General features: G+C 43.9%; 1 protein-coding gene across 1 annotated transcript in view; it reads left to right on the top strand.

The window, feature by feature from the left end:
* The window catches only part of npc1 (Niemann-Pick disease, type C1), a 30,560-nt gene extending 9,198 nt beyond the window's left edge, over nt 1-21,362 (top strand). Inside the window, exons 5-25 of the mRNA XM_014140538.2 lie at nt 1,454-1,621; nt 2,654-2,903; nt 3,009-3,091; nt 3,232-3,602; nt 3,871-4,097; nt 4,370-4,470; nt 4,886-4,988; nt 5,141-5,330; nt 5,678-5,860; nt 5,999-6,113; nt 7,988-8,115; nt 12,202-12,336; nt 12,494-12,583; nt 12,712-12,902; nt 13,189-13,304; nt 14,241-14,370; nt 14,626-14,811; nt 17,837-18,068; nt 18,259-18,372; nt 18,932-19,094; nt 19,400-21,362. Of these exons, the coding sequence (XP_013996013.1) occupies nt 1,454-1,621; nt 2,654-2,903; nt 3,009-3,091; nt 3,232-3,602; nt 3,871-4,097; nt 4,370-4,470; nt 4,886-4,988; nt 5,141-5,330; nt 5,678-5,860; nt 5,999-6,113; nt 7,988-8,115; nt 12,202-12,336; nt 12,494-12,583; nt 12,712-12,902; nt 13,189-13,304; nt 14,241-14,370; nt 14,626-14,811; nt 17,837-18,068; nt 18,259-18,372; nt 18,932-19,094; nt 19,400-19,482 (3,359 nt within the window). The 3' untranslated portion in view covers nt 19,483-21,362. The remainder of the gene's footprint in view (nt 1-1,453; nt 1,622-2,653; nt 2,904-3,008; nt 3,092-3,231; nt 3,603-3,870; nt 4,098-4,369; nt 4,471-4,885; nt 4,989-5,140; nt 5,331-5,677; nt 5,861-5,998; nt 6,114-7,987; nt 8,116-12,201; nt 12,337-12,493; nt 12,584-12,711; nt 12,903-13,188; nt 13,305-14,240; nt 14,371-14,625; nt 14,812-17,836; nt 18,069-18,258; nt 18,373-18,931; nt 19,095-19,399) is intronic.
* Nucleotides 21,363-26,418: the final 5,056 nt, after the last annotated feature.

The raw sequence follows: 26,418 nt of genomic DNA, 5'->3' as shown, positions 1-26,418 counted from the left end.
CCATAGACAAACATTGGCAGTAGAATGGTCTTACTGAAGAGCTCAGTGACTTTAAATGTGGCACCGTCATAGGATGCCACCTTTCCAACAAGTCAGTTCGTCAAATGTATGCCCTGGTAGAGCTGCCCCGGTCAACTGTAAGTGCTGTTATTGTGAAGTGGAAACTCTAGGAGCTGCAACGGCTCAGCCGTGAAGTGGTAGGCCACACAAGCTCACAGAACGGGACCGCTGAAACGCGTAGCGCGTAAAAATCGTCTGTCCTCAGTTGCAACACTCCCCACTGAGTTCCAAACTGCCTCTGGAAGCAACGTCCGCACAATAACTTGGTCGTGAGATTCATGAAATGGGTTTCAATGGCAGAGCAGCCGCACACAAGCCTAAGATCTTAATTTTGCTACACCTTCAATAACATGCTAAATATGTGTATGTGACCAATAACATTTTATTTAAGATCACCATGCTCAATGCCAAGCGTCAGCTGGAGTGGTGTAAAGCTCGCCTCCATTGGACTCTGGAACAGTGGAAACGCGTTCTCTGGAGTGATGAATCACGCTTCACCATCTGGCAGTCTGACGGATGAATCTGGGTTTGGTGGATGCCAGGAGAACGCTACCTGCCCCAATGTATAGTGCCAACTGTAAAGTTTGGTGGAGGAGGAATAATGGTCTGGGGCTGTTTTTCATGGTTTGGGGCTAGGCCCCTTAGTTTCAGTGACGGGAAGTCTTAATGCTACTGCATACAATGACATTCTAGACGATTCTGTGCTTCCAACTTTGTGGCAACAGTTTGGGGAAGGCCCTTTCCTGTTTCACCATGACAATGCCCCACTGCACAAAGCAAGGTCCACACAGAAATGGTTTATTGAGATCGGTGTGGAAGAACTTGACTGGCTTGCACAGAGCCCTGACCTCAACCCCATCGATAACCTCTGGGATGAATTGGAAGGCCGACTGCGAGCCAGGCCTAATCGGCCAACATCAGTGCCCGACCTCACTAATGTACTTGTGGCTGAATGGAAGCAAGTTCCCGCAGCAATGTTCCAACATCTAGTGGAAAGCCAGAAGAGTGGAGGCTATTATAGAAGCAAATGGGGAACCAACTCCATATTTTAATGCCCGTTATTTTGGAATGAGATGCTCGACGAGCAGGTGTCTACATACTTTTGGGCATGTAGTATATGCTGACCGAGTAGCGGTGCCAGTGAACATCTTGATAAGTAGATTTCTACAAACTAATTCATTTCCTTGTATTATGCAATTAGTTGGGGAGATAAGGGTCAGATTAACACCCCTGTGTTGAGCTGCATTTGGCAAAATGCAGTTGAAGGTCACAGCTTGAAGAGTGGAAAAATGCAATCTCTTCCTTTGGCTAGCATAACTATTGTTGACCTAATGCTACAGATGTTGGTCTGTGCCAAGGTGTTTCATGTAATTCTGGTCCTCTTTCTTGGCAGCCATGTATAATGCTTGTCAGGATGTGCAGGCTCCCTCCAGTAATGTGAAGGCCTTGTCACTGCTCTGTGGGAAAGATGCCAGTGACTGCAACGCCACCAACTGGATCGAGTACATGTTCGACATCAACAACGGACAGAGTCCCTTCACCATCATCCCTATATTCTCAGGTGAAATTATGTTAAATGGACAAACACAGAATATTTGCACTTTGCACATGCAAGGTTTGGATGTCCCAACAAGGGTAATCAGATATGTAATTTCACTGTTTGAAAATGTCGCTGGTCTCTGTGAAATTACACTGAACAAAAATAGAAATGCAACATGCAACAATTTCATTGGTTTTACTGAGTTACAGTTCATATGAGGAAATCAGTCATTTGAAATAAATGAATTAGGCCCTAATCTATGAATTTCACATGACTGGGAATACAGATACCTTTTAAAAAAAAAATGGGTCTCACAATGGGCCTCAGGATCTCGTTACTGCATTTTTGTGCATTCAAATTGCCATTGATAAAATGCTATTGTGTTTGTTGTGCGTAGCTTATGCCTGCCCATACCATAACCCCACTGCCACCATGGCCTCACAACGTTGACATCAGCAAACTGCTCGCCCACATGACACCATACACGTGGTCTGCGGTTGTGAGGCCGGTTAGACGTACTGCCAAATTTTCTTAAACGACATTGGTAGAGAAATGAACATAAAATTATCTGGCAACAGTTCTGGTGGACATTCCTGCAGTCAGCATGCCAGTTGCACGCTCCCTCAACTTGAGACATCTGTGGCTTTGTTGTGTGACACAACTGCACATTTTTGTGGCCTTTTATTGTCCCCAGCACAAGGTTCACCTGTGTAATGATCATACTGTTTAATCAGCTTCTTGATATGCCACACCTGTCAGGTGGATAGATTGTCTTGGTGAAGAGAAATATTCACTAACGGGATGTAAACAAATTTGTTCACAACATTTGAGAGAAATAAGCTTTTTGTACATATGGACTATTTCAGGGATCTTTTATTTCAGCTCATGAAACATGGGACCAACACTTTACATGTTGTGTTTTATATTTTTGTTCAGTGTATGTAATGCGTACATAAACACAATATTGAGTACTTATGCCTAATGCTTTCTTCTTTTGTTTTTAATGATCACAACAAATCACTCAACATCCTCGTACCACCCCCACCTCTTCAGACGTGTCAGTATCCGGTATGACCCCCATGAACAACAAGACATACGACTGTACGGAGGGTCTGGAGGATGGCTCTGGTCCCTGCTCCTGCCAGGACTGTAGCCAGGCCTGTGGCCCCCAGCCTGTCCCCCCTCCCCTGCCCCCACCATGGACCATCTTGGGCATTGGCGCTATGGTCCTCATCATGTGGATCTCCTACATGGCCTTCCTCCTTGTCTTCATGGGAACCGTGATCGGCACCTGGTGCTACAGGTGATAACTGAGGGGCACTGATGCAGAGATTTCAGTCACACTTTTAATCAGTGCCATTTTGGAGCAGTATGTAATGCTTGTCTATTTCTCTTATTTCTTATTCAGAAAAAGGAGAATTGAGTCTGAGTATGGCCCAATATTGGACAGCAAAAACCCTCACTCTCTGAAAAAAGACAGCATTGATCAAGGTACTTTTGTTTGGCATGAGATCTGACTCTGTCTCATTTTGGAAAAATAACCAAGCACAATATTCAGTAAGATACACCTACAAACCTGTTCTTGCTACGATCTGACCTGTAACCTCCTGTCTTCCCTCTCTCTATCTCAGTGGATGCGTCATGTGGCGAGACGTTGGGCGAGCGCTTCGAGAATGCCCTGCGTTACCTCTTTACCCGCTGGGGCTCGTTTTGCGTACGGCAGCCCCTCATGGTCATCCTGGGCAGCCTGATTATAGTGGCCGTCTGCTCAGGGGGCCTGGTCTTCATGAAGATCACCACGGACCCTGTGGAGCTGTGGTCCTCGCCCAGCAGCCAGGCCAGGCAGGAGAAGGACTACTTTGACAGCCACTTTGGACCCTTCTTCAGGGCAGAGCAGCTCATCATCACCACCACATTGCAGTCAGAATCTATCTACTCCCCGTACCCCGCGGGGGCTGCCGTGCCCTTCGGAGCCCCCCTGGACAAGGACGTCCTCCACCAGGTGGGTTAGGTAGAGGAAAAAAATGGGCTGGGTGGTGATTGATTGATTGATACTTTCAGATGGAATTGTTGTAGCATTTTCAATGGGATTATTGGTTGTGGGCATTTGGTTCAAGCTATCTGCGAGCCAATAATATATTCGCTCTCTTGTAGACCAATTGTGGAGGCTCTTCTCTTCAGGAAGACGTCCTTGCTTTAGTTCTGATGTGACATTTTATAGCTTTAGTTTGTTTTTCTCTGTCAATTTTCCACAATCTCTCATCTCTCAGGTGTTGGATCTCCAGACGGACATAGAGAACATAGTGGCCTCATACGGGGACCAGAACGTGACCCTAAAGGATATCTGCTTGGCCCCACTGGCCCCATACAACGACAACTGTACCATCCTCAGTGTTCTCAACTACTTCCAGAACAGCCACAAACAGCTGGACCATAGCATAGGAGATGACTTCTACGTCTACGCAGACTACCACACACACTTCCTCTACTGTGTCAGGTGAGTGGCCCTCGGAACACATTCTCTAGTAACATCTGCATCTGGGGAATGCTGCTGAATTCATGAGGTTATACTAGTTGGAGTTCCTCTCCAACTCTCAACTCATTCACATTGAGATATTGGTTCTGATATGGCATATTTAAAAATGCCTTTCTTGCTCCTCACTTCCCTTCAGCAAGTATATACTCAAAGCTGTAAATGGTGAATAGTAGTCATAGATGTATATTACCTCAGAGTTCTTAAAGCATTCGCTCTGTCTCTCCTGTGTGTAGTGCCCCAGCGTCCCTCAACGACACCAGTCTGCTCCACGATCCCTGCCTGGGCACCTACGGAGGCCCCATCTTCCCCTGGCTGGTCCTGGGAGGCTATGATGGTGAGTGGGGTTACATGTACATCATCACACAAAGAAATATAATGTACTAGTCAGTGTGCAATATACCTTTCTATTTTGTCCTGCTTTTTCTGTGGGTATGTTTATTTGTATGTTTGAGTTGGGAAAACTTGTCAGTGCTAAAATTGCTTAACTTTATTGCATAACTCCTTTTATATAGTCACTTTAAGCACAAATTGTTTATTTTATAGTTTTTATTATGCAGAGAGACCACATTTTTGGGGGTAATTGGCCTGTGTAGAATTGGGTGTAATTAGCTGTCTCGGACTGTTTGCAGCTTTGAATCTCTTGGATATGCTATCCTTCAGTATCTTCTGTATTGATTTACTATAGTTTGTCTACTGTCAACACAAATTCCCTGACCATGACATATTTGCATCTTTCTTCCCCACTGTAGCAACCAACTACAACAACGCCACAGCTCTAGTGATCACGTTTCCTGTCAACAACTACCATAATGACACTGTCAAGCTGGGGAAAGCTCTGGCCTGGGAGAAAGAGTGAGCAATAATCTCATACTTTGTCAGCTATCAACCTTCAGATTCTAGTGTATAGACTAAATTCATTTCATATTTCACAAGTCAAAAATGGTTTGGTTTTGTGCCATGAGTTGCCATTGCACTAACACAACCCTCCATGTCTCTGTTTCCAGATTCATCAGCTTCCTGAAGAACTATTCAAACCCCAACCTGACCATCTCCTTCAACTCTGAGAGGAGCATCGAGGACGAGATCAACCGTGAGAGCGAAAGTGACCTCAGCACCGTCGTGGTCAGCTATGCGATAATGTTCGTCTACATCTCCCTGGCGTTAGGACATATCCACAGCTTCAGGAGAGTATTGGTTAGTGGTAACTAACTTCAGACATGATAATAGTTGATTTAATTTAGTAAGATGATGTTGGTCTACATCTCCCTGGCTCTGGGGCATATCCACAGCTTCAGACGAATACAGGTGAGACAACTAACTCACTTTACAATAGTGTATTGTCCAGCTGTTCACCTTGTCACCATTTCATTTAGTAACATGATATCTGTTTCATTTGCAAAGATCATATCGTTTGCGGTGTGAGTTTGTAAAACTAATTTCGAAAGCATTGAGAATGAATGAATAATGCATCCAGTAAATCAAACGTCAGAAAAATAACACATTTTAAATGTGAGCAACTCATTGTCTTTGTCCCTTCCCAGGTGGACTCTAAGATCTCCCTGGGCATAGCAGGCATTGTGATCGTGCTGAGCTCAGTGGCCTGTTCTCTGGGCATCTTCAGCTACGCTGGCGTCCCTCTCACACTCATCGTCATCGAGGTCATCCCCTTCCTGGTGTTGGCCGTGGGCGTCGACAACATCTTCATCATTGTACAGACATACCAGGTAGGCATTATGCTCGCGTGATGCTTGTCTGACTACACTAACCATGATTTATTGGACATAGTTTTGAATACCAGTGTTGACTCTGTTTTTACACACACACACACTGTATTTACCTCCTGTGTGTGTTGTGTTGTACAGAGGGATGAGCGGATGACTCATGAAGAGCTGCACCAGCAGATAGGCCGTATCCTAGGAGACGTGGCTCCAAGCATGTTCCTCTCCTCCTTCTCTGAGACCGTGGCTTTCTTCCTGGGTATGAGAATGACCTGTAACTAGGGCTGTTACGGTGACCATATTACCGCCACACTAGTGGTCATGAAGGCAGTCAAATTCCACTTGACCGTTTAGTTTTGATAATTTAGGCTTCTTCAAGTTCTGCTGCTGATGGTCATTAGTAGCCTACCAAACTTGCTAACTGCCTGGTACTCAGCACTCTATTGTCCCTCTAATCACTCTGACATCAATGCAAATGTAATCAAAAATCGAATCAAACACTTCATAAAAGCCCATGAGCTCATGTTGCGCAACATTTTCATAGGCTATGCAATTGAGTGATGGCCTCTACTAAAAATAGGGGATCCCATCAGCTTTCTATAGGCTAGGCCTTGCTGGCATGAAAATTAACCATGGGAAAGCGTCCTCCATTCGCTATTTAAGTGCAGAGATTGTTCAAAATAGCCACCTTGATGACAGCTTTGCACACTCTTGGCATTCTCTCAACCAGCTTCACCTGGAATGCTTTTCTAACAGTCTTGAAGGAGTTCCCACATATGCTGTGCACTTGTTGGCTGCTTTTCCTTCACTCTGTGGTCCAACTCATCCCAAACCATCTCAATTGGTTTGAAGTCAGGTCTTTGTTGAGACCAGGTCATAATTCATCACTCCATCGCTCTCCTTCTTGATCAAATAGCCCTTACACAGCCTGAAGGTGTGTTGGCTCATAGTCCTGTTGAAAAACAAATGATAGTCCCACTAAGCGCAAACCAGATGGGGTGGTGCATTGCTGCAGAATGCTGTGATACCCATGCTGGTTTAGTGTGCCCTGAATTCTAAATAAATCAGACCGTGTCACCATCAAAGCACTATCATACCACCTCCATGCTTCACGGTGGGAACCACACAGGCAGAGATCATCCATTCACCTGCTCTGCGTCTCACAAAGACACGGCGATTGGAAGCAAAAATCTCAAATTTGGACTCATCAGACCGAAAGACAGATTTCCACCGGTCTAATGTCCATTGCTCATGTTTCTTGGCCCAAGCAAGTCTCATCTTCTTATTGGTGTCCTTTAGTAGTGGTTTCTTTGCAGCAATTTGACCATGAAGGCCTGATTCACATGGTCTCCTCTGAACAGTTGATGTTGAGATGTCTGTTACTTGAACTCTGTGAAGCATTTATTTGGGCTTCAATTTCTGAGGCTGGTAACTCTAATGAACGTATCCTCTGCAGCAGAGGTAACTCTGGGTCTTCCTTTCCTGTGGCGGTCCTCATGAGAGCCAGTTTCACCATAGTGCTTGATGCTTTTTGCGACTGCACTTGAAGAACTTTCAAAGTTCTTGAAATGTTCCGGATTGACGACCTTCATGTCTCAAAGTAATGATGGACTGTCGTTTCTCTTTGCTTATTTGAGCTACTTGGCATACTGAGGACGGCAGGTAGTCTGGCGTTAGTATGATGGGCCAGTAACCGAAAGGTTACTGGTTCGAATCCCTGAGCTGACAAGGTGCAAAATCTGTTGATGTGCCATTGAGCAAGGCACTTAACCCATGGTCGCCGTTGATAATGGCAGATCCTGGCTCTGACGCCACTCTGAGGGTTTCTCAGGGAGAGTTGGGATATAAAAAAATTAACAAAAAAACATTTCCAATTCACACGTGTATTAATACACACGTGTACATGTCTACAATAGGACAAATATAAGCAACCATCAAATTACAATTATTATACAACAATCAAACATATTGTATAATGTAGCCAAATAGTATGTCCCAACACACTAGATGTAGATAATTGAAGATGTCAGCTAGGTCCTTTCTATGGATTTCAGTATTGACTGCAAATGTTTTGTAACTACAATCTTTAGTCTGGAGCTCTGTCAATGAGTTAACTATTATTTTCTTCTCCAGGGGCCCTGTCCACTATGCCAGCGGTGCGGACCTTCTCCCTGTTTGCTGGGTTAGCTGTGTTCATTGACTTTCTGCTACAGATCAGCTGCTTCGTCAGCCTGCTGGGCCTGGACGCCAAGAGGCAGGAGGTGAGGAGCATGGACATTACAACCAGTATATTGTGATAGTGCTGACGTGACTATGGAAAACTCCCGATGGCGCATGAAGCCGGAGGTATTTGAATTTGAAGCGTGCCATTTTGCTGAATAGGGCTAAATGGCACGAAGAAATCACTAAGGGGCATGGTGAAAGTGGCAGTAACTAGCAAAGGATCATGGTCGACGTAGTCATTTTCATCCTGCCTGAGAGTCAACCTAGTTTTAATGTATATGAACCTGATGCTAGCCTACTGTTAAACCTTTACGTCCAAAGATTCATTTGAATGTTCACCGTTACCTAGAACTTAGCCAGGTTAACATTGGAAAACAAAACAGACAGCAAATACTAACTATGATAATCAGAATTACGGTTGACTTATTGGAAGAAATGAAGATTAGACTCTTTCGAGTGACGATTAGTACAGTTAAATACAGAACATGCCGGCATGGTGACTCGCATTGTAAAATCAAACTCAAATTTGCGCAAAGTTAATAAGTACCCTATCTAGTCTAGGTATCATGTGGCCATGGGCCTTCCACCAGAAAATTGAAAGTGAATGGGCTACCATCACAACCCATCCCAACTCGGTTAGGCTAGATTGGATTACCCCATGAGAAAAGAGTGGACTACACATACATTATCTCGATTCTGTATTTTTATATGATTGTAGACTTTTATATGATTGTAGACTTCTTTATCATTTGTGCAACTGCATCATTATGTCATCATAAAGAATGACCTCAGACATACGATCCACACTGAGTTGTCAAAAACATTAAGAACACCTTCCTAGTATTGAGTTGCACACCCCCCTTTTTGCCCTCAGAACAGCCTACATTTTTAGGGGCATGAACTCTCCAAGGTGTCGAAAGCGTTCGACGGGGATGCTGACCCATGTTGACTCCAATACTTCCCATAGTTGTGTCAAGTTGGCTGGATGTCCTTTGGGTGGTGGACCATTCTTGATACACACAGGAAACTGTGCGCCTGGCACCTACTACCATACCCCGTTCAAAGGCTCTTAAACCCTGTCATGCTGTCATCCTCATAGACGTTGGTCAGCACCTCCATCTCCACTTGACAGGCTTGTTGACTCTGCTCTCATCTGGATAATAATACATTTGATTTTAAGAGCTTTTCACGACATCCAATGTCACTTTACATGCACAAGAAAATCAGCAGGATAAAAAGCAATAATCACACATTATAATAGGTATATACAACTACACTAACCATGATGACAGACTAACCATGATGACAGACTAACCATGGAGAACACTAACCATGATGACGGACTAACCATGGAGAACACTAACCATGATGACGGACTAACCATGATGACAGACTAACCATGGAGAACACTAAACTTGATAACATTTGAACTAGACAGAGGATAAAAGCACAGCACAAAACACACCCTTAGGTGCACATGCATAAGGGCAGGAGCCTCGTCGTAGCCTGCCGGCCCGTGATTGGTCTGTGTCAGCACATGATCCTCTGTGAACTTTAAAATAATTCACTGTGGGGATCAAACATGATTGTAATAAATACATTTTAGAGCCCAAAATGTCAGTCTAAAAGTTTTGTTTAGTCGTTCTGGCGATTGTAATTTACATAGGCTTTCTAGGGCAGACCAGGGCTTTCAGCACCACTAAGTTGCTATGCTGTAGCCGACCAGTAGAGCTCATGACTTCACGCTCCAGGCCGGACACGGAGGGCCTGGTGAGGAGGGTTGGGGAATGACTTAAAAGCAGAAGGTGTGCTAAGAGGTGAGTTTGGCTGGGGATTAAAAAACAGAAATGCTTACACACTATTCGCTGCTCCTCTGAGAGGACTGGTGAGCACGGTGGTGAGGACTGGTGATGACTCACAGGACTAGGGTAGGGTTGGCTTGTTAGAGTATCTGTCAGCTTTCTCTGTCACTATTAACTCCCAGGTTCATTATTACCATGTCATGCCCAGCTAAGCATGAACATCACAGCCTACTAAATAATGAGCAGTGCACTGATGTCACTTTAATTTAATTTCACCTTTATTTAACCAGGTAGGCCAGTTGAGAACAAGTTCTCATTTACAACTGCGACCTGGCCATGATAAAGCAAAGCAGTGCGTTAAAAGCAACAACACAGAGTTACACATAAACAAACGTACAGTCAATAACACAATAGAAAAATCTATATACAGTGTGTACAAATGAAGTAAGGAGGTAAGGCAATAAATAGGCCAATAGTGGCGAAGTAATTACAATTTAGCAATTTACACAAGTGATATATGTGCAGATGAGGATGTGCAAGTAGAAATACTGGTGTGCAAAAGAGAAGAAAAACAAATATGAGGTAGGTGGTTGGATGGGCTATTTACAGATGCGCTGTGTACAGCTGCAGCGATCGGTAAGCTACTCTGACAGCTGACGCTTAAAGTTAGTGAGGAAGATATAAGTCTCCAACTTCAGTGATTTATTTTTTATTTAATTTTTTTGCAATTTGTTCCAGTCATTGGCAGCAGAGAACATGGTGACCAGTGAGCTGAGATAAGGCGGAGCTATACCTAGCAAAGACTTATAGATGACCTGGAGCCAGTGGGTTTGGTGACGAATATGTAGTGAGGACCAGCCAACGAGAGCATACAGGTCGCAGTGGTAGGTAGTATATGGGGCTTTGGTGACAAAACGGATGGCACTGTGATAGACTGCATCGAATTTACTGAGTAGAGTGTTGGAGGCTAATTTGTAAATGATATTGCCGAAGTCAAGGATCGGAAGGATAGTCAGTTTTATCTGGGTGTGTTTGGCAGCATGAGTGAAGGAGGCTTTGTTACGAAATAGGAAGCCGATTCTGGATTTAAGGAGAGTTTACAGTCTAACCAGACACCTAGGTATTTATTGTTGTCCACATATTCTAAGTCCTAACCGTCCAGAGTAGTGATGCTAGTCGGGCGGGCGGGTGCAGGCAGCGATCGGTTGAAGAGCATGCATTTTAGTTTTACTAGCATTTAAGAGCAGTTGGAGGCCACGGAAGGAGTGTTGTATGGCGTTGAAGCTCGTTTGGAGGTTTGTTAAGTGTCCAAAGAAGGGCCAGATGTATACAGAATGGTGTCGTCTGCGTAGAGGTGGATCAGAGTCACCCGCAGCAAGAGCGACATCATTGATATATAGAGAGAAAAGAGTCGGCCCGAGAATTGAACCCTGTGACACCCCCATAGAGACTGCCAGAGGTCCGGACAACAGGCCCTCCAATTTGACACACTGAACTCTGTCTGAGAAGTAGTTGGTGAACCAGGCGAGGCAGTCATTTGAGAAACCAAGGCTGTTGAGTCTGCCGATAAGAATGTGGTGATTGACAGGTTGATGAGTCTGCCGATAAGAATACAGTGAGTCGAAAGCCTTACCCAGGTTGATGAAGACAGCAGCACAGTACTGTCCTTTATTGATGGCGGTTATGATATCGTTTAGGACTTTGAGCGTGGCTGAGGTGCACCCATGACCAGTTCGGAAACTAGATTGCATAGTGGAGAAGGTACGGTGGGATTTGAAATGGTCGGTGATCTGTTTGTTCACTTGTCTTTAGAAAGGCAGGGCAGGATGGCTATAGGTCTATAACAGTTTGGGTCTAGAGTGTCTCCCCCTTTGAATAGGGGGATGACTGCGGCCGCTTTCCAATCTTTAGGAATCTGAGACGATACGAAAGAGAGGTTGAACAGACTAGTAATAGGGAAGAGGAAGAGAGGGTCGAGATTGTCTAGTCCATCTGATTTGTAGGGATCCAGATTTTTCAGCTCTTTCAGATAGAGACACTGGAGTTGTCTAATATGGAAGTAAATTGTCAATACCTGTTTTACTAATTGGGTCCTTGGGGCCTTCTCTTGCATTCGTAACCACGTGGGAGGTTGGAATTTACCAGTTGTATGCATTCACATGTTTTCAACTGGTTGAGAAACTCATGGATACAATTTGTATGTCTCTGTGTGCAGTTTGAAGGAAGTTGAAGGTAATTTTTGGACCCATTGTTGACTAGCGTTAGCGCAATAACTGGACATCATTCTCTTGTGCTTCAAGAATGAACGTGTTGTGTTGCCAGGAGAATCGTCTGGACATTATGTGCTGTGTGAAGCTGCCAGAGGGCAATGAGGGGAAGACTGATGGCTTCCTCTTCCGCTTCTTCAAGAATATCTACGCCCCCTTCATCCTCAAGGAGTGGGTCAGACCCATAGTGGTGAGTAGATCTACGCCCTTTTCATCCTCAAGGAGTGCTGGTACTCAGATTTGAATGTAAATGTACAATAGAGCCAGCATTTAAGCCAACAATTGATGTAAACATTTAGCTACTAAACGTCCATAGTTTGTCTTTAATGTCTCCTCTTCTTGGACAGGTGGCTGTGTTTGTGGGGCTGCTGTCCTTCAGTATTGCTGTCACCAATAAGGTAGAGATTGGACTAGACCAGAAGCTCTCCATGCCTGATGTAAGTATGTCTATTACGTCTAACTCCACCAGCCCCACTCAGTGGGCTAATGACGTTTGGTTTTGTGCTTAGTTTTTGATACATTGGCTCATGCTGGACATCTCTCTATTGAATCTCCCATCCTATAGGACTCGTACGTGCTGGACTACTTTAAGAACCTGAGTACGTACCTCCACACGGGTCCTCCGGTCTACTTCGTGGTGGAGGACGGCCATGACTACCTGAGTCTGGAGGGCCAGAACTCTGTGTGTGGAGGGGTGGGCTGCAACAATAACTCTCTGATCCAACAGGTCTACACAGCATCTCTCATTAGCAACTAGTGAGTGACACACACACTCACACACCCGCCTCCCTTTCAGCAACTAGTGAGTGAAGCAACAGCAAGCCCCCCCACTCTTTTTACCTTTGGACTGCATGTTAACATCAGTATTATGCTGTGAAGTCAGTCTAGCTCAAACAGGGTGACTAGAACTCTGGGTTTAGCTGCTGTTGTTATAGCAGTGAACTCATTGACAAATACCTTCTTGTTTGAAGGAATTATGAGACTTTCTTGAATATCTTCCAATAGAAAAGGATCAAATACTCTCCATGTTATTGTCCCCCAGCACCACTATAGGATTCAACCCGTCGTCGTGGCTGGATGATTACTTTGACTGGGTCAAGCCTCAGTCCACCTGTTGTAGATATTACAACTCCTCTGGGGCCTTCTGCAATGCCTCAGGTAACACACACACACACACACACACACACACACACACACACACACACACAACTCTTGGGGGCAATGCAGACACACACACACACACACACACTGTAGATATTACAACTCCTCTGGGACCTTCTGCAATGCCTCAGGTAACACACACACACACACACACACACACTGTAGATATTACAACTCCTCTGGGGCCTTCTGCAATGCCTCAGGTAACAACCCCGGGGCTTCAGTAACACACACACACACACACACACACACACACACACACACACACACACACACACACACACACACACACACACACACACCTGTAGATATTACAACTCCTCTGGGACCTTCTGCAATGCCTCAGGTAACACACACACACACACACACACACACACACACGTAGAATTACACTCTGGGGCCAATGCCCAGGTAACACACACACACACACACACACACACACACACACTGTAGATATTACAACTCCTCTGGGACCTTCTGCAATGCCTCAGGTAACACACACACACTGTAGATATTACAACTCCTCTGGGGCCTTCTGCAATGCCTCAGGTAACACACACACACACACACACACACACACACACACACACACACACACACACACACCTGTAGATATTACAACTCCTCTGGGACCTTCTGCAATGCCTCAGGTAACACACACACACACCTGTAGATATTACAACTCCTCTGGGGCCTTCTGCAATGCCTCAGGTAACACACACACACACACACACACACACACACACACACACACACACACACACACACACTGTAGATATTACAACTCCTCTGGGACCTTCTGCAATGCCTCAGGTAACACACACACACACACACACATACACACTGTAGATATTACAACTCCCCTGGGGCATTCTGCAATTTTCTTTGTAATTTGATATTGTATTAAAGTACCTATTTGTCTACTCTCATCAGTGGTGGACACGTTGTGCGTGCATTGCCGCTCCATGACCCCCAGTGAGAAGCTGAGGCCTACGGAACAGGACTTCATGAAGTTCCTACCCATGTTCCTGTCAGACAACCCCAATGTCAAGTGTGGGAAAGGGTAATTATTATGTCTCTGGCAATCCAGGTAGTGCTCATAATGGATTGTGTATTGAGAAATATTGGATGTGGGGTTTGAGTTGATGGTAAACCACTCGTCTGAATCTTTACTTTTCACTTTTGCTTTTCACCACAGCTGATAGAATTGTCTATGAACGTTTACATTTGCAAATTAATCATTCAGTTTAAGGGAATTGAAATTCCTTTTAACTGAATGACTCTTTCTGTCTCTAACTTGGTCTTTGTGGTCCTGTAGTGGTCACGCGGCCTACAGTTCAGCGGTGGTTCTAAAGGGGAACGACACGTCTGTGGGGGCCACCTACTTCATGACCTACCACACCATCCTCAAGGACTCACCTGACTTTATAGATGCCATGAAGATGGCCCGCGTGCTGGCTGACAACATCACAACTGCCATGGGACACAAAGTCTTCCCTTACAGGTAAACTAGGCTAACTCCTATGTTAGTTAAGGATTCCTGTTATCTCACTCAAATAGGAGTTATTATCTGCTCCAGTGTTGTTTCCATATCACCCTCATGCTCACTGTTTTTGAGTTCCTGATTTTATCTGGCTAAATGAACCGGCTCTGAAAGCTGTTAAATTTTGTGGTCTTTTAGGACTCAAAAACCAGGGTCTTTGTTCCTTAAAATAACCATAAAAGGTGAAGTTAGTCAGTCCTAGATAATTCATAACATGTTGTTATGGCTGCCATTGTAACACAGTTTTTCTCTTGTTTGACCTTGACATCCAAGTTTTATGGCCACTCCTGTTTACATTTACTACACTTCCTGTTTTAAGGGTTAGAGAGGGGTTGTATAGTGCGTTTAAACACAGCATCTACCTAGAGAGTTTTCATCTGTGTTCTTCGTAGCTGGTTACATACCACCACAGGCTGGCACTAAGACGGCATTGAATGAGCTGTTTTCCGCCATAAGCAAACAAGAAAATGCTCACCCAGAGGTGGCGCTCCTAGTAGCCGGGGACTTTAATGCAGGCCAACTTTAATCAGTTTTACCAAATTTCTATCAGCATGTTAAATGTGCAACCAGAGGGAAAAAAAACTCTAGACCACCTTTACTCCACACACAGAGACGCATACAAAGCTCTCCCTCGCCCTCCATTTGGCAAATCTGACCATAATTCTATCCTCCTGATTCCTGCTTACAAGCAAAAAGGCAGGAAGCACCAGTGACTACATCAATAAAAAAAAGTGGTCAGATGAAGCAGATGCTAAACTATAGGACTGTTTTGCTAGCACAGAATGGAATAATTTCTGGGATTCCTCCGATGGCATGCCCTCCGACGAACTATCAAACTGGCAAAGAGTCAATACAGGACTAAGATCGAATCGTACTACACCGGCTCTGACGCTCGTCGGATGTGGCAGGGCTTGCAAACCATTACAGACAACACAGGGAAGCACAGCCGAGAGCTGCCCAGTGACACGAGCATACAAGACGAGCTAAACTACTTCTATGCTCGCTTCGAGGCAAATAACACTAAAGCATGCATGAGAGCACCAGCTGTTCTGGAAGACTGTGTGATCATGCTCTTCGCAGCCGATGTGAGTAAGACTTTAACAGGTCAACATTCACAAGGTCGCAGGGCCAGACAGATTACCAGGACGTGTACTGCGAGCATGCGCTGACCAACTGGCAAGTGTCTTCACTGATATTTTCAACCTTTCCCTGTCCGAGTCTGTAATACCAACATGTTTTAAGCAGACCACCATAGTGCCTGTGCCCAAGAACACTAAGGTAACCTGCCTAAATAACTACTGACCCGTAGCACTCACGTCTGTAGCCATGAAGTGCTTTGAAAGGCTGGTCATGTCTCACATCAACACATTATCCCATAAACCCTAGACCCACTCCAATTTACATACCGCCCCAACACATCCACAGATGGATGCAATCTCTATTGTATTCCACACTGCCCTTTCCCACCTGGACAAAAGGAACACCTATGTGAGAATGCTATTCATTGACTACAGCTCAGCGTTCAACACCATAGTGTCCTCAAAGCTCATCAATAAGCTAAGGACCCTGGGACTGAACACCTCCCTCTGCAACTGGATCCTGGACTTCCTGACGGGCCGCCCCCAGGTGGTAAGGGTAGGGAACAACACATCTGCCACGCTGATCCTCAACACAGGGTCCCCTCCTGTACTCCCTGTTCACTCATGACTGCACGGCCAGGCATGACTCCAACACCATCATTAAGTTTGCCGATGATACAACAGTGGTAGGCCTGCTCACCGACAAAGATGAGAGAGCCTATAGGGAGAAGGTCATAGACCTGGTTGTGTGGTGCCAGGACAACAACCTCTCCCTCAACGTGATCAAGACAAAGGAGGTGATTGGGGACTACAGGAAAAGGAGGACCGAGCACGCCCCCATTCTCATCGACAGGGCTGCAGTGGAGCAGGTTGAGCGCTTCAAGTTCCTTGGTGTCCACATCAACAACAAACTAACATGGTCCAAGCACACTAAGACAGTTGTGAAGAGGGCACGACAAAACCTATTTCCCCTCAGGAGACTGAAAAGATTTGGCATGGGTCCTCCGATTCTCAAAAGGTTCTACAGCTTCAACATCGAGAGCATCCTGACTGGTTGCATCACTGCCTGGTATGGCAACTGCTCGGCCTCTGACCGCAAGGCACTACAGAGGGCCCAGTACATCACTGGGGCCAAGCTTCCTGCCATCCAGGACCTCTATACCAGGTGGTGTCAGAGGAAGGCCCTAAAAATTGTCAGACTCCATCCACCCTAGGTCTTAGACTGTTCTCTCTGCTCCCGCACGGCAAGCGGTACCGGAGCGCCAAGTCTAGGGCCAAGAGGCTTCTAAACAGCTTCTACCCCCAAGCTGTAAGACTCCAGAACAGCTAATGAAGTGGCTACCCAGACTATTTGCATTGCCCCCCCGCTTTTACACCACTGCTACTCTCTGTTGTTATCATCTATGCATAGTCACTTTAACTCTACCTACATGTACATATTACCTCAACTAACCGGTGCCCCTGCATATTGACTCTGTACTGGTACCCCCCTGTATATAGTCTCGCTATTGTTATTTTACTGCTGCTCTTTAATTATTTGTTACTTTTATTTGTTATTCTTATCCCAATTTTTTTTTAAACTGCATTGTTGGTTAGGGGCTCGTAAGTAAGCATTTCACTGTAAAGTCTACACCTGTTGTATTCGGCGCATGTGACTAATACAATTTGATTTGATTTGAAGGTCAGTCTAAAAGATGAAATCTGTATGTATTCTGGCCAGTCAAAAGTGTTGCCCTGTTTTGCTTCTTGGTCAAATCTTTTTTTAGTGTCCTGAGTGGCCACAACTAGGGCAATGAATGTTGCACCTTTTTAAATACACACTTCACAACATGTAGCTTTCTACATCCTGTAATACAGTCATGTTGAATTAGTTTAGTCCTCAATTGTAACCGTTGTTTTCCCTCCAGTGTGTTCTACGTGTTCTATGAGCAGTACCTGACCATAGCCTACGACACGGTCTTCCAGCTGGGCGTGTCGCTGGCGGCCATCTTTGTGGTTACCACAGTGCTGCTGGGCTTTGAGCTGTGGTCAGGAGTGCTGGTCAGCATCACCATCGCCATGATCCTGGTCAATATGTTTGGGGTCATGTGGCTCTGGGACATCAGCCTCAACGCTGTGTCCCTCGTCAACCTTGTCATGGTGAGTGAAGAAACGGGCTGATAGCAGCTGATTTTAAAATCATGTCTTCCTATAAATTGTCTTATCTGGGTTGTTTTGGTAGTTATTTCTTGCCACATTTTGACACCAAGAGGATGAAGAAAACTCCTTGTTGTGAACACAGCACACAGCCCAGTATTCCTAGTCTATTAATTGTTTGTGTGTGTTGCAGAGCTGTGGTATCTCTGTGGAGTTCTGCAGTCACATAGTGAGGGCCTTCTCCATCAGTGTGAAGGGTACCAGGGTGGAGAGGGCTGAGGAGGCTCTGGCCCACATGGGCAGCTCAGTAAGTACAGGGGTGTATTCATTAGTTGGATTGCATTGCAAAATGTTTAGTCTGTAAAACGGTTTGCAACTAAACCGATTGTTTCGATAGGACAAATTCCGGTAGGTCCCTCCATGTTGTGTTCTGTTTGCTTCCGTGTAGTATCTGGAATAAACGGTCAACTGTTTAGGTTGCAAAACAATTTGCACCAGACAAAATGTTTTGCAATGGAATAGGACTAATGAATACACCCCAGCTCTACTCTTGTTTTTCACCACAGACTGGCACGCTGATTCTGTCCATAGAAATGGCACACTGTCTGAATATTTTTTTTAAGAAAAAGCATTTAGTTCATCCTTTGCCCAATGATTCTGAAATATCAGTATATCTGACATGCAAAAATAGTATCGCAAAATGAACTGTGGAGTAAAATTGAATTCTTGGCTTGAATGGAATATCTAGAAAAGTAGAAATGACTTGTTTTACTCAGGTTTTTAGAAACTGGTTATTTGACTCATTATTGACTGGAGGGAATGCTGACCAGCAGAATGGAACTAAACCATGTCTCCTCTTCTCCCAGGTGTTCAGTGGCATCACTCTGACTAAGTTTGGAGGCATCCTGATCCTGGCTCTGTCCAAGTCCCAGATCTTCCAGATCTTCTACTTCCGCATGTACCTGGCGATGGTGCTGCTGGGGGCCACGCACGGACTCATCTTCCTCCCTGTGCTGCTCAGCTACGCAGGTACGCATGGTGTGTGTAGGGTGTGGTTTGTGTCTAAATGTGTGGCCTTTCACCTCACATATAATTCCCCTTCCTAACAGCACACTATAGCACTTCTCTGTAAGCTCACTAGCACCCTCTATCAACAAAAGGAAGTGTGCCCTGAAATTCATATTTGCTTAACACCTGAGTATGTTGTGCCTCATCACAGTAAGTACCAGTTTGTTTGTATGTTTACACTGCATGGAATAGGGGGGAGGTTGCCTCCCAAAAGTCCTTAACCATTATGCCTTTGAAAAAATGACACCATCTGTCTCTCGCCTCAGGTCCTTCGGTGAACAAGGCCAAGGTGTTTGCAGCCAACAAACGCTACGCCGGCACAGAAAGGGAACACCTCCTCAACTTCTAGAGACAGGACAATGGTATGAACCAACTAACCAGTCTGTCTGGTCTGGGAGAGACTGTGTGGGGTGACTCAGTGCGACAGGAGCAGCTGTTTCTATGATTATTGACACACTCATCAACCATTCACTACGCAGCGTAACGCAGGGATGCAACTCAGGAATAACAGTGTGAGGCGTCTGTCAGAGGCCAAATCAAGTGCTTCTTTTCACTTATTTAATTCTCAAGGGCAATTCTGGGTGATATGCAATAGTGCACACGGTGGCAAATGTTTTGCAACTGAAGTCCAGGGCCTGTATTCACAAAGCATCTCAGAGTAGCAGTACTGATTTAGGATCAGTTTTGTCTTTTAGTTCACCATGAATAGGATTACGTTGACAGGTGGGAGCTGGTCCTAGATCAAAATCATCAAATGTTATTAGTCACATGCTCCGAATACAACAGGTAGACCTTACCGTGAAACGCTTACTTACAAGCCCTTCACCAACAATGCAGTGTTAAAAAAAATATTTACTAAATAAACTAAAGTAAAAACACACTAAAATAACAATACTGAGGGGGTACCGCTACCGATTCAATGTACAGGTTAATCGAGGTAATTTGTACATGTAGGTAGGGGTAAAGTGACTATGCATAGATAATAAACAGAGAGTAGCAGCAGCGTAAAAACAAAATAATCACTTCCTACTCTGAAGACGCTTTGTCAATATGGGTCCAGGTAGTCCCTCCCTGTTTTTGTCCCTTTTTTCCGTTTGGTGCCAAATGAACACAACTCGTTTCAGTAACCTAGAATATCCCCCTAAATCAACATAAACAGCAATACAATGATGTATACTGTTTTCTCTCTCAACACAGGAAGTCAGCAGTGTGACATTAGGAGAAACTTCAACTCCCACAACCTTCTAGTTTAGATAATAAAACCAATTCTACCCGTTAGTTTCTTTTGGGGTTCAATAGTTGTGAAACCAGCCAGTGTTTTTTCTATTGGGATTAGCTAAGTACAATGTGTAAAGAGTGATAATATATGCAAAGGTTGACTTCTCTGAGAATAGCTATTTGATATGACGAATCATTGATGTATACTGTACCGATTTACACTGTAATGTAACTAATAATGAAAAAATGTACCTTTTGGGATGTGTTGGTAATCCTCACACAGAAACACAATAACTATAATTCTGTAATTATATTTCTATTGTTCCACAGTTACTGAACACTTTACCAGTTGGACTGAGGTCATTTTATTCATGTTATAACAATATTGTGTGATATTATGTATTCCTATAGCCTGGGGTCCGTATTCACAAAGCGACTCAGAGTAAGAGTGCTGATCTCGGATCAGGTTCCCCTTGTCTATTTAATTATGATCGAAAAAGCAGAACTGATCCTAGATCAGTGAATACGGGCCCAGAGCTCAGTCTAAGTACGGAGGTTTTCTAGGCCAAGGAGTACAGTAGTAATTCTTTCTTTTTTTTTGCCATTGTAGTGAGCTTGGGCTGACTCCCTGTTTTGAAGTGATGTTTTTGCTTACAGTTTAGGGTAGTGTCCAGTTGTCTGTAGTATTTCAGAATGTAAGGTTGAGCCTAGATATTAACATAATGGTTATTATGGGGCAACTCGTGGCTCTAGCTGTTTGTAACAGACAGACATGCTTTTTGACAATGCTGCGCATTGGTGCTGGAAAGAAAATGCACAATGTTGTAATATTGTAACCAGTCTTGAATGAAAATCTAAATTTTTAACCATTTTAATGTGTGGGCTGCATTGCAACTCGGTGTTGACAGATGAAATGTAATGTGCAGTAGAACCTCCTAGTGGTGTTGCGGAAAAGATGCACCACTATAGATTTCTCTGATTTTGTGGGGGGAAATAAATCACTTACTAATATCTCATGTGTGCCTGATTTGAGTAACCTCACACAATAGAATAGATGTTCACAACAAACAGCCTGGTTGATGGTTGTTATGTACAAAGTGACCACATTGTGGAGCCAGATATCATGGTATCTGTCTGCTGTGTCTGGAACTACCTCTCCCGACTAATGGTGTTGACCTATTTTTCATCAGTCTGTAAGGCTACAGTGGTTGTTATGCAGTATTTCCTCACTTCAGGTGGATGTGGTCTAACATGGTAGTTTCAATGCTTTACATTTACTGCCAATTTGAGGGCTCACGTTTATATTTTTTCTGTCTTGTGGTTGTGAGACATGAGTATTTTTAAAGATTTATTCATATTTTTCCTGTATTTTAAAACCCAACAACCATTTCTAACAATATGAACTTCGGACTTCACCCACAGTGTGTCTACTTCCATGTCCCACATTGAACATAATATCCTAACTGGAATCGGCTGCCAAACCGAGGACTGATGGTTTGCAACAGTGTCAACTCCCTTTCTGTCTTGACTTGGCAAGTGCTTTAACAGCCTTGTCATACAAACTGCCACTTCATAATTTATTCATCCATTTTCTCTCTCATCGTTTGGGCTGTCCATTGAATCTGGCAGAGATTAAAATATGAATTTCCCCCTGGCTGGGGCTGTGGGGGGCAGGAGAGGGTCGGAGGTGAACACATATTATATTAGTCTATGTAGGAGAGTGGAACAGAGGGAGGGGAGAACTGGGGATTGAGGGGGGTTTATGTAAGCCCTGTGTGGCTCTCCTCTCCCTGGACCCCTCACCTGACCCACACACTGCTGTTATATGAATAACAATATGGCTGTCATGTACAGATGATTTGCCATTGCTGACATTTCAGCAGCTGTTTTTCTCCAGGTTGCAAATCACATGCCAGAGATTAAGTTTAGCATTATTTTATGTCAACTGTTTATTTGAATAGAGACAGCTCCACTGAATTATTGAATGTCAGATACTGTACATTACACCATCATGCTTTTGCTTATTTTTAGCATCAGTCCCTCAATCAGCTTAATAAATGAGAATATGAATATAGCCGTGAAACATCAAGGTAAGGTTTATGAACGGCAACCATACTATACTGTAGTTTACTATCTATCAGGTGCAAGGCTGCTGTATCTTGCAGGTATTCAAGTACAGCATTTTTCATCCATTCAGTTTGTACTGGGGAGCCAGGCAGGCTGAGTTCTGGCTGTGGCCTCTGTCTGTCTGGTCTGGATGACTGTGACTTTGGATTATCAATCCCTGGAAAAACTGTCCATTCCCCCTCTGAGGCCTCATATCATCATTAACCGAAACATAAAATAATCAATATGGTTTTATGAGTGAATGAGCTCATTAATTGGTCACCAGCTCTAGATAGATGATGAAATATGATTTGTTGACCTCAATGTTCATTATGCACTTTGGAATAAGAGTCATTATTCTAAGGAAAGAGAGTCAACCCATATTACACCACTTTGTTTTTAACAGCACAAAATGGTTAATAAAAGGCAGAGTAGAAATGTGGGCTAAAATGGCAGCAGCCCACTAAACTAAAGCGTGTGATGTAAATGTCCTACTGGCACAAAGAGTAAGAAGGCTAACTGTACAGTACCAGTTACCATACTGGCATGGTACATTATTACATTCCTCAAGTTGAATAGGTTATTATAAAAAAACACCAGTCATTTTGCATTTCTTGCAGCAGCGGAAATATTTAATGTGAAATAATGTAGAGATTGAAGTTGTGACTTTAAGAGAAGGCATACTGTAAATTGACACATTATCAGGCAGCTCCTGCCGCCATGTGAGGTCACTTTGCTTTGCATGCGTTGCCATGACGCCTTACTGTCACAACGACATATGCTTTCTAAAATACATAGTCAAGCAACGCCCACCACATGATTATAAGGGCATACAGAGGACCATCTCCTGCTCTCTTGCTAGTCGCCTACCAGGAATCCAAAGCAAATTCTCTAACACCTCCACACCTCTCAAAGCTGGTTCATGAAAATACACATACTTCTTGTCAACACCTTGGCTTTCTCCAAAGTACCCCTAATAAGTCATTGAGTGCCCTTAATTGCTGCCAACACTTTCCTTGGGGTTCAATTTCCGGCCATGTTTTCCACTTGACTGAATACATTAATAAGTAAGGTGAGAGAGATTAATACCCTGTTGTTTTGCGTCACTGGTTTTCTGTTACAGCCGGGCTCAGTTGACGCCAAACTAGACTGAGTGGAACAGTGGGACTAGAGAGTAATCTCAAATCAAATGTTATTGGTCACATACGTGTTTAGCAGATGTGATTGTGCGTATAGTGAAATGCCTGTGGAGAGGATTAGATTCACACACAGGTCCACCTGCAGTGCTGTCTGGGGTCTGTTACACAACATTCACATTGATATGATTCCTTATATCTATTTCTATCTGCAACATTTCACATCGCTGAATATACACCACCCCCCCCCCTTGCTGACCAGACAAACAGCCAACTAGGGAGTCCCTCTCCCACTGACAGCCACAACAGTCACCATTTACTTCCCAACATTCACTTCCTTGTTTACAAAAGTCCAGGCCATAATGGTGGTGGCCCCAGCAGCGGCCAGGGTCTGACCTAGGGTGAAAAACCCTGTGTCACTGCATCACTCACAGCATCAGGAAGGGGAGGAAAGGCCTGGGGGACAAACTGCCATTTCAGCCAAATGTTATTTTAATAGCGGGAAGGGCAATAGACTAGGCCAGGGGGCTTGCCCCCCAAACGATGGAACACATATTTGGTACAATGGCAGTGGCTGATGTGTGAGCCAACCCCAGGAAGGGCAGTCAATTGTCCTTTTATGAGGCTCTGAGAGGGGTATTAGGGGTATCAATGAAGAGGGCTAAGCCATATAGGCCATGTGGCTGTGGCCAGGCCTGGAACTGTTTGTTTTGATGGTAGCACAAGACTGGGACTGGCGTGACTGCCCGCCCGCCTTGTTTACCTTGGATGTGTGTTAGACGGTACTAGGAGAGCCCATTTGTTCCCTCCCTTTCTCTATCTTTCCCTCCCATTCGCTACATTTTCCTTCCTCCCTCTCACTGAGAAACTGTCCTCTCAGATTGCATCAGAGCCATAGCCGGGCACAACATGTTCCCTGAGCTCCATGTAGGAGAGCCACAACTCACTAGCACTGGCTGGCCTTCTCAACTCGCACTGACTTGGAGTTGTTTCTGATGCTCTTATGCAAAGGGATATGTGAGACATACTTTAATATTCAGGCTAAATTACAACCGGTTGGGTGACAGACTCATCACAGTGCTGATGTGTCACAGGCTTTTTAACATTTGGGCTAAACCTCACGTTCAAGGGTTTAGAATGTGTATAATGAGAAACATGCACTGCATCATGCATGGTTGAATTGTAATAAATGTATTGGTTTTCTGCAACTCATTTTAAGAGTGAAACCAGATATGTCATGTTATGGTAGTAAATAAATTCAGCAACATCAGGAAAGAAACAAAATTAAGCGAAGCCACTCACATTTCAGGAATCTTGTTTTTAATTTAACAAGCAAAGCAGTATATTTACAAACACGTGTACTTGGATGTTGTTGACCATCAGCTTTCTGGCAAAGCCTAAAAGTGGAAATCCTATGGCAAAAACTTTTGTGCTTACAAATAGAAGCAGAACTTCTCCCAAAAGTATTTCACCCCAATTTCAGCACTATCCATCTTTTCTGATTACTCAATCACAGCAATCAGATTAAAGTCAAATACATCTTGTTTTATCCAACCCTTCTGTGTTGTATAGAAAAGGCCTGATTCAAACACATGGCAATTCACACATTGTCTATTTTTACTTGAACAATGTATCCATGTTTCTCAGTGACATAGTTCAGTATCAACCTACATTGTTATATCAAAGTTTCTATAGTCAATTTCAGATTGAGAGAATATATACCCAACATTACAGGTCAACATTACAGCTACACACATTTGAAAAGGGTAATTTAATAAGCATTGCACTTAGGGCGTGGCTGAGGTGCATGACAAAAAGATTTTCACCATCCTAAACTTTCTGATCAGACATGGATATGTGCATGTAGCATAAAGCTTGTTTCTGTAAGGCCTATGTTTGATTTGTCCATTCAAACCAAAGAAAAAGATAAGTGTTCAAAAGACTAAAGTTGGATCTAATAAAATAAGAGAAACTCTTGGTAACACTGCTATGATGTCACAACAATATCATTAGCATACCATTCCAAAGGTGACTTTCGAGCTTGAACTACTCGTCATAAAATATTGGTGGCACAACAATATTGCGATCATGACAGATACCATGCCATTTAAACACTTGGTCCGGTCATGACAGATACCATGCCATTTAAACACTTGCTGTGGTCATGACAGATATTGTGATTAAGAAGTTCAGTTTCAATACCAGACCTGTATCATTGGTCATTGGCATCATCATGACTTGCTTCCAATACCTTTCCACCGACTCCAGTATAGCACGAGAAACGCACTGATAACACACTCTAACATAGAGCACAGGAGACTACACACTGATAAGAGTAGGCCCAGTCACCGACTGTCCAAAGCAAGCACTCCACAGGTAGAAAACAAGAAGAGTACTTAAATGTACCGAATACTATACAGTATAAAATCCCATTAAATCTGTGTATTTTACCAATTTTTTATAAATTGTCATGCTGATAGTGGGATTGGTGGCTAGAAAATAGAAAAGGGAAAATGGATGAGAAAATAAATGGAGAACCATTTACATCAACTTGCCCTTTTGTGGTTTGAGTCAACTGAGTCATTCTCAAATCACATCCATCCATATCTGCATTATTCAAAAGTATACTTCTAGTGAGGAGAGACTGGAAAATGTCTTTCAAAAAGCACATTCACTTTGATAACAGTCCTGTCAAAATATGCAGCGCAATTAATTCTTATGATAATCATAAGGCCACCAAAACAAGCCAAGGAAGGATTAGGAAATAGTTGTGAACAACTTTAGCTAATTTTGGGCTACCAAGTACAACATAGGAAGGTGGGACC

The sequence above is a fragment of the Salmo salar genome, chromosome ssa14 (assembly GCF_905237065.1).
Source record: "Salmo salar chromosome ssa14, Ssal_v3.1, whole genome shotgun sequence".
In the NCBI taxonomy this organism is placed as follows: Eukaryota; Metazoa; Chordata; class Actinopteri; order Salmoniformes; family Salmonidae; genus Salmo; species Salmo salar.
Note: the sequence above shows the minus strand (reverse complement) of the source record. Positions and strands in the feature narration are given on the sequence as shown.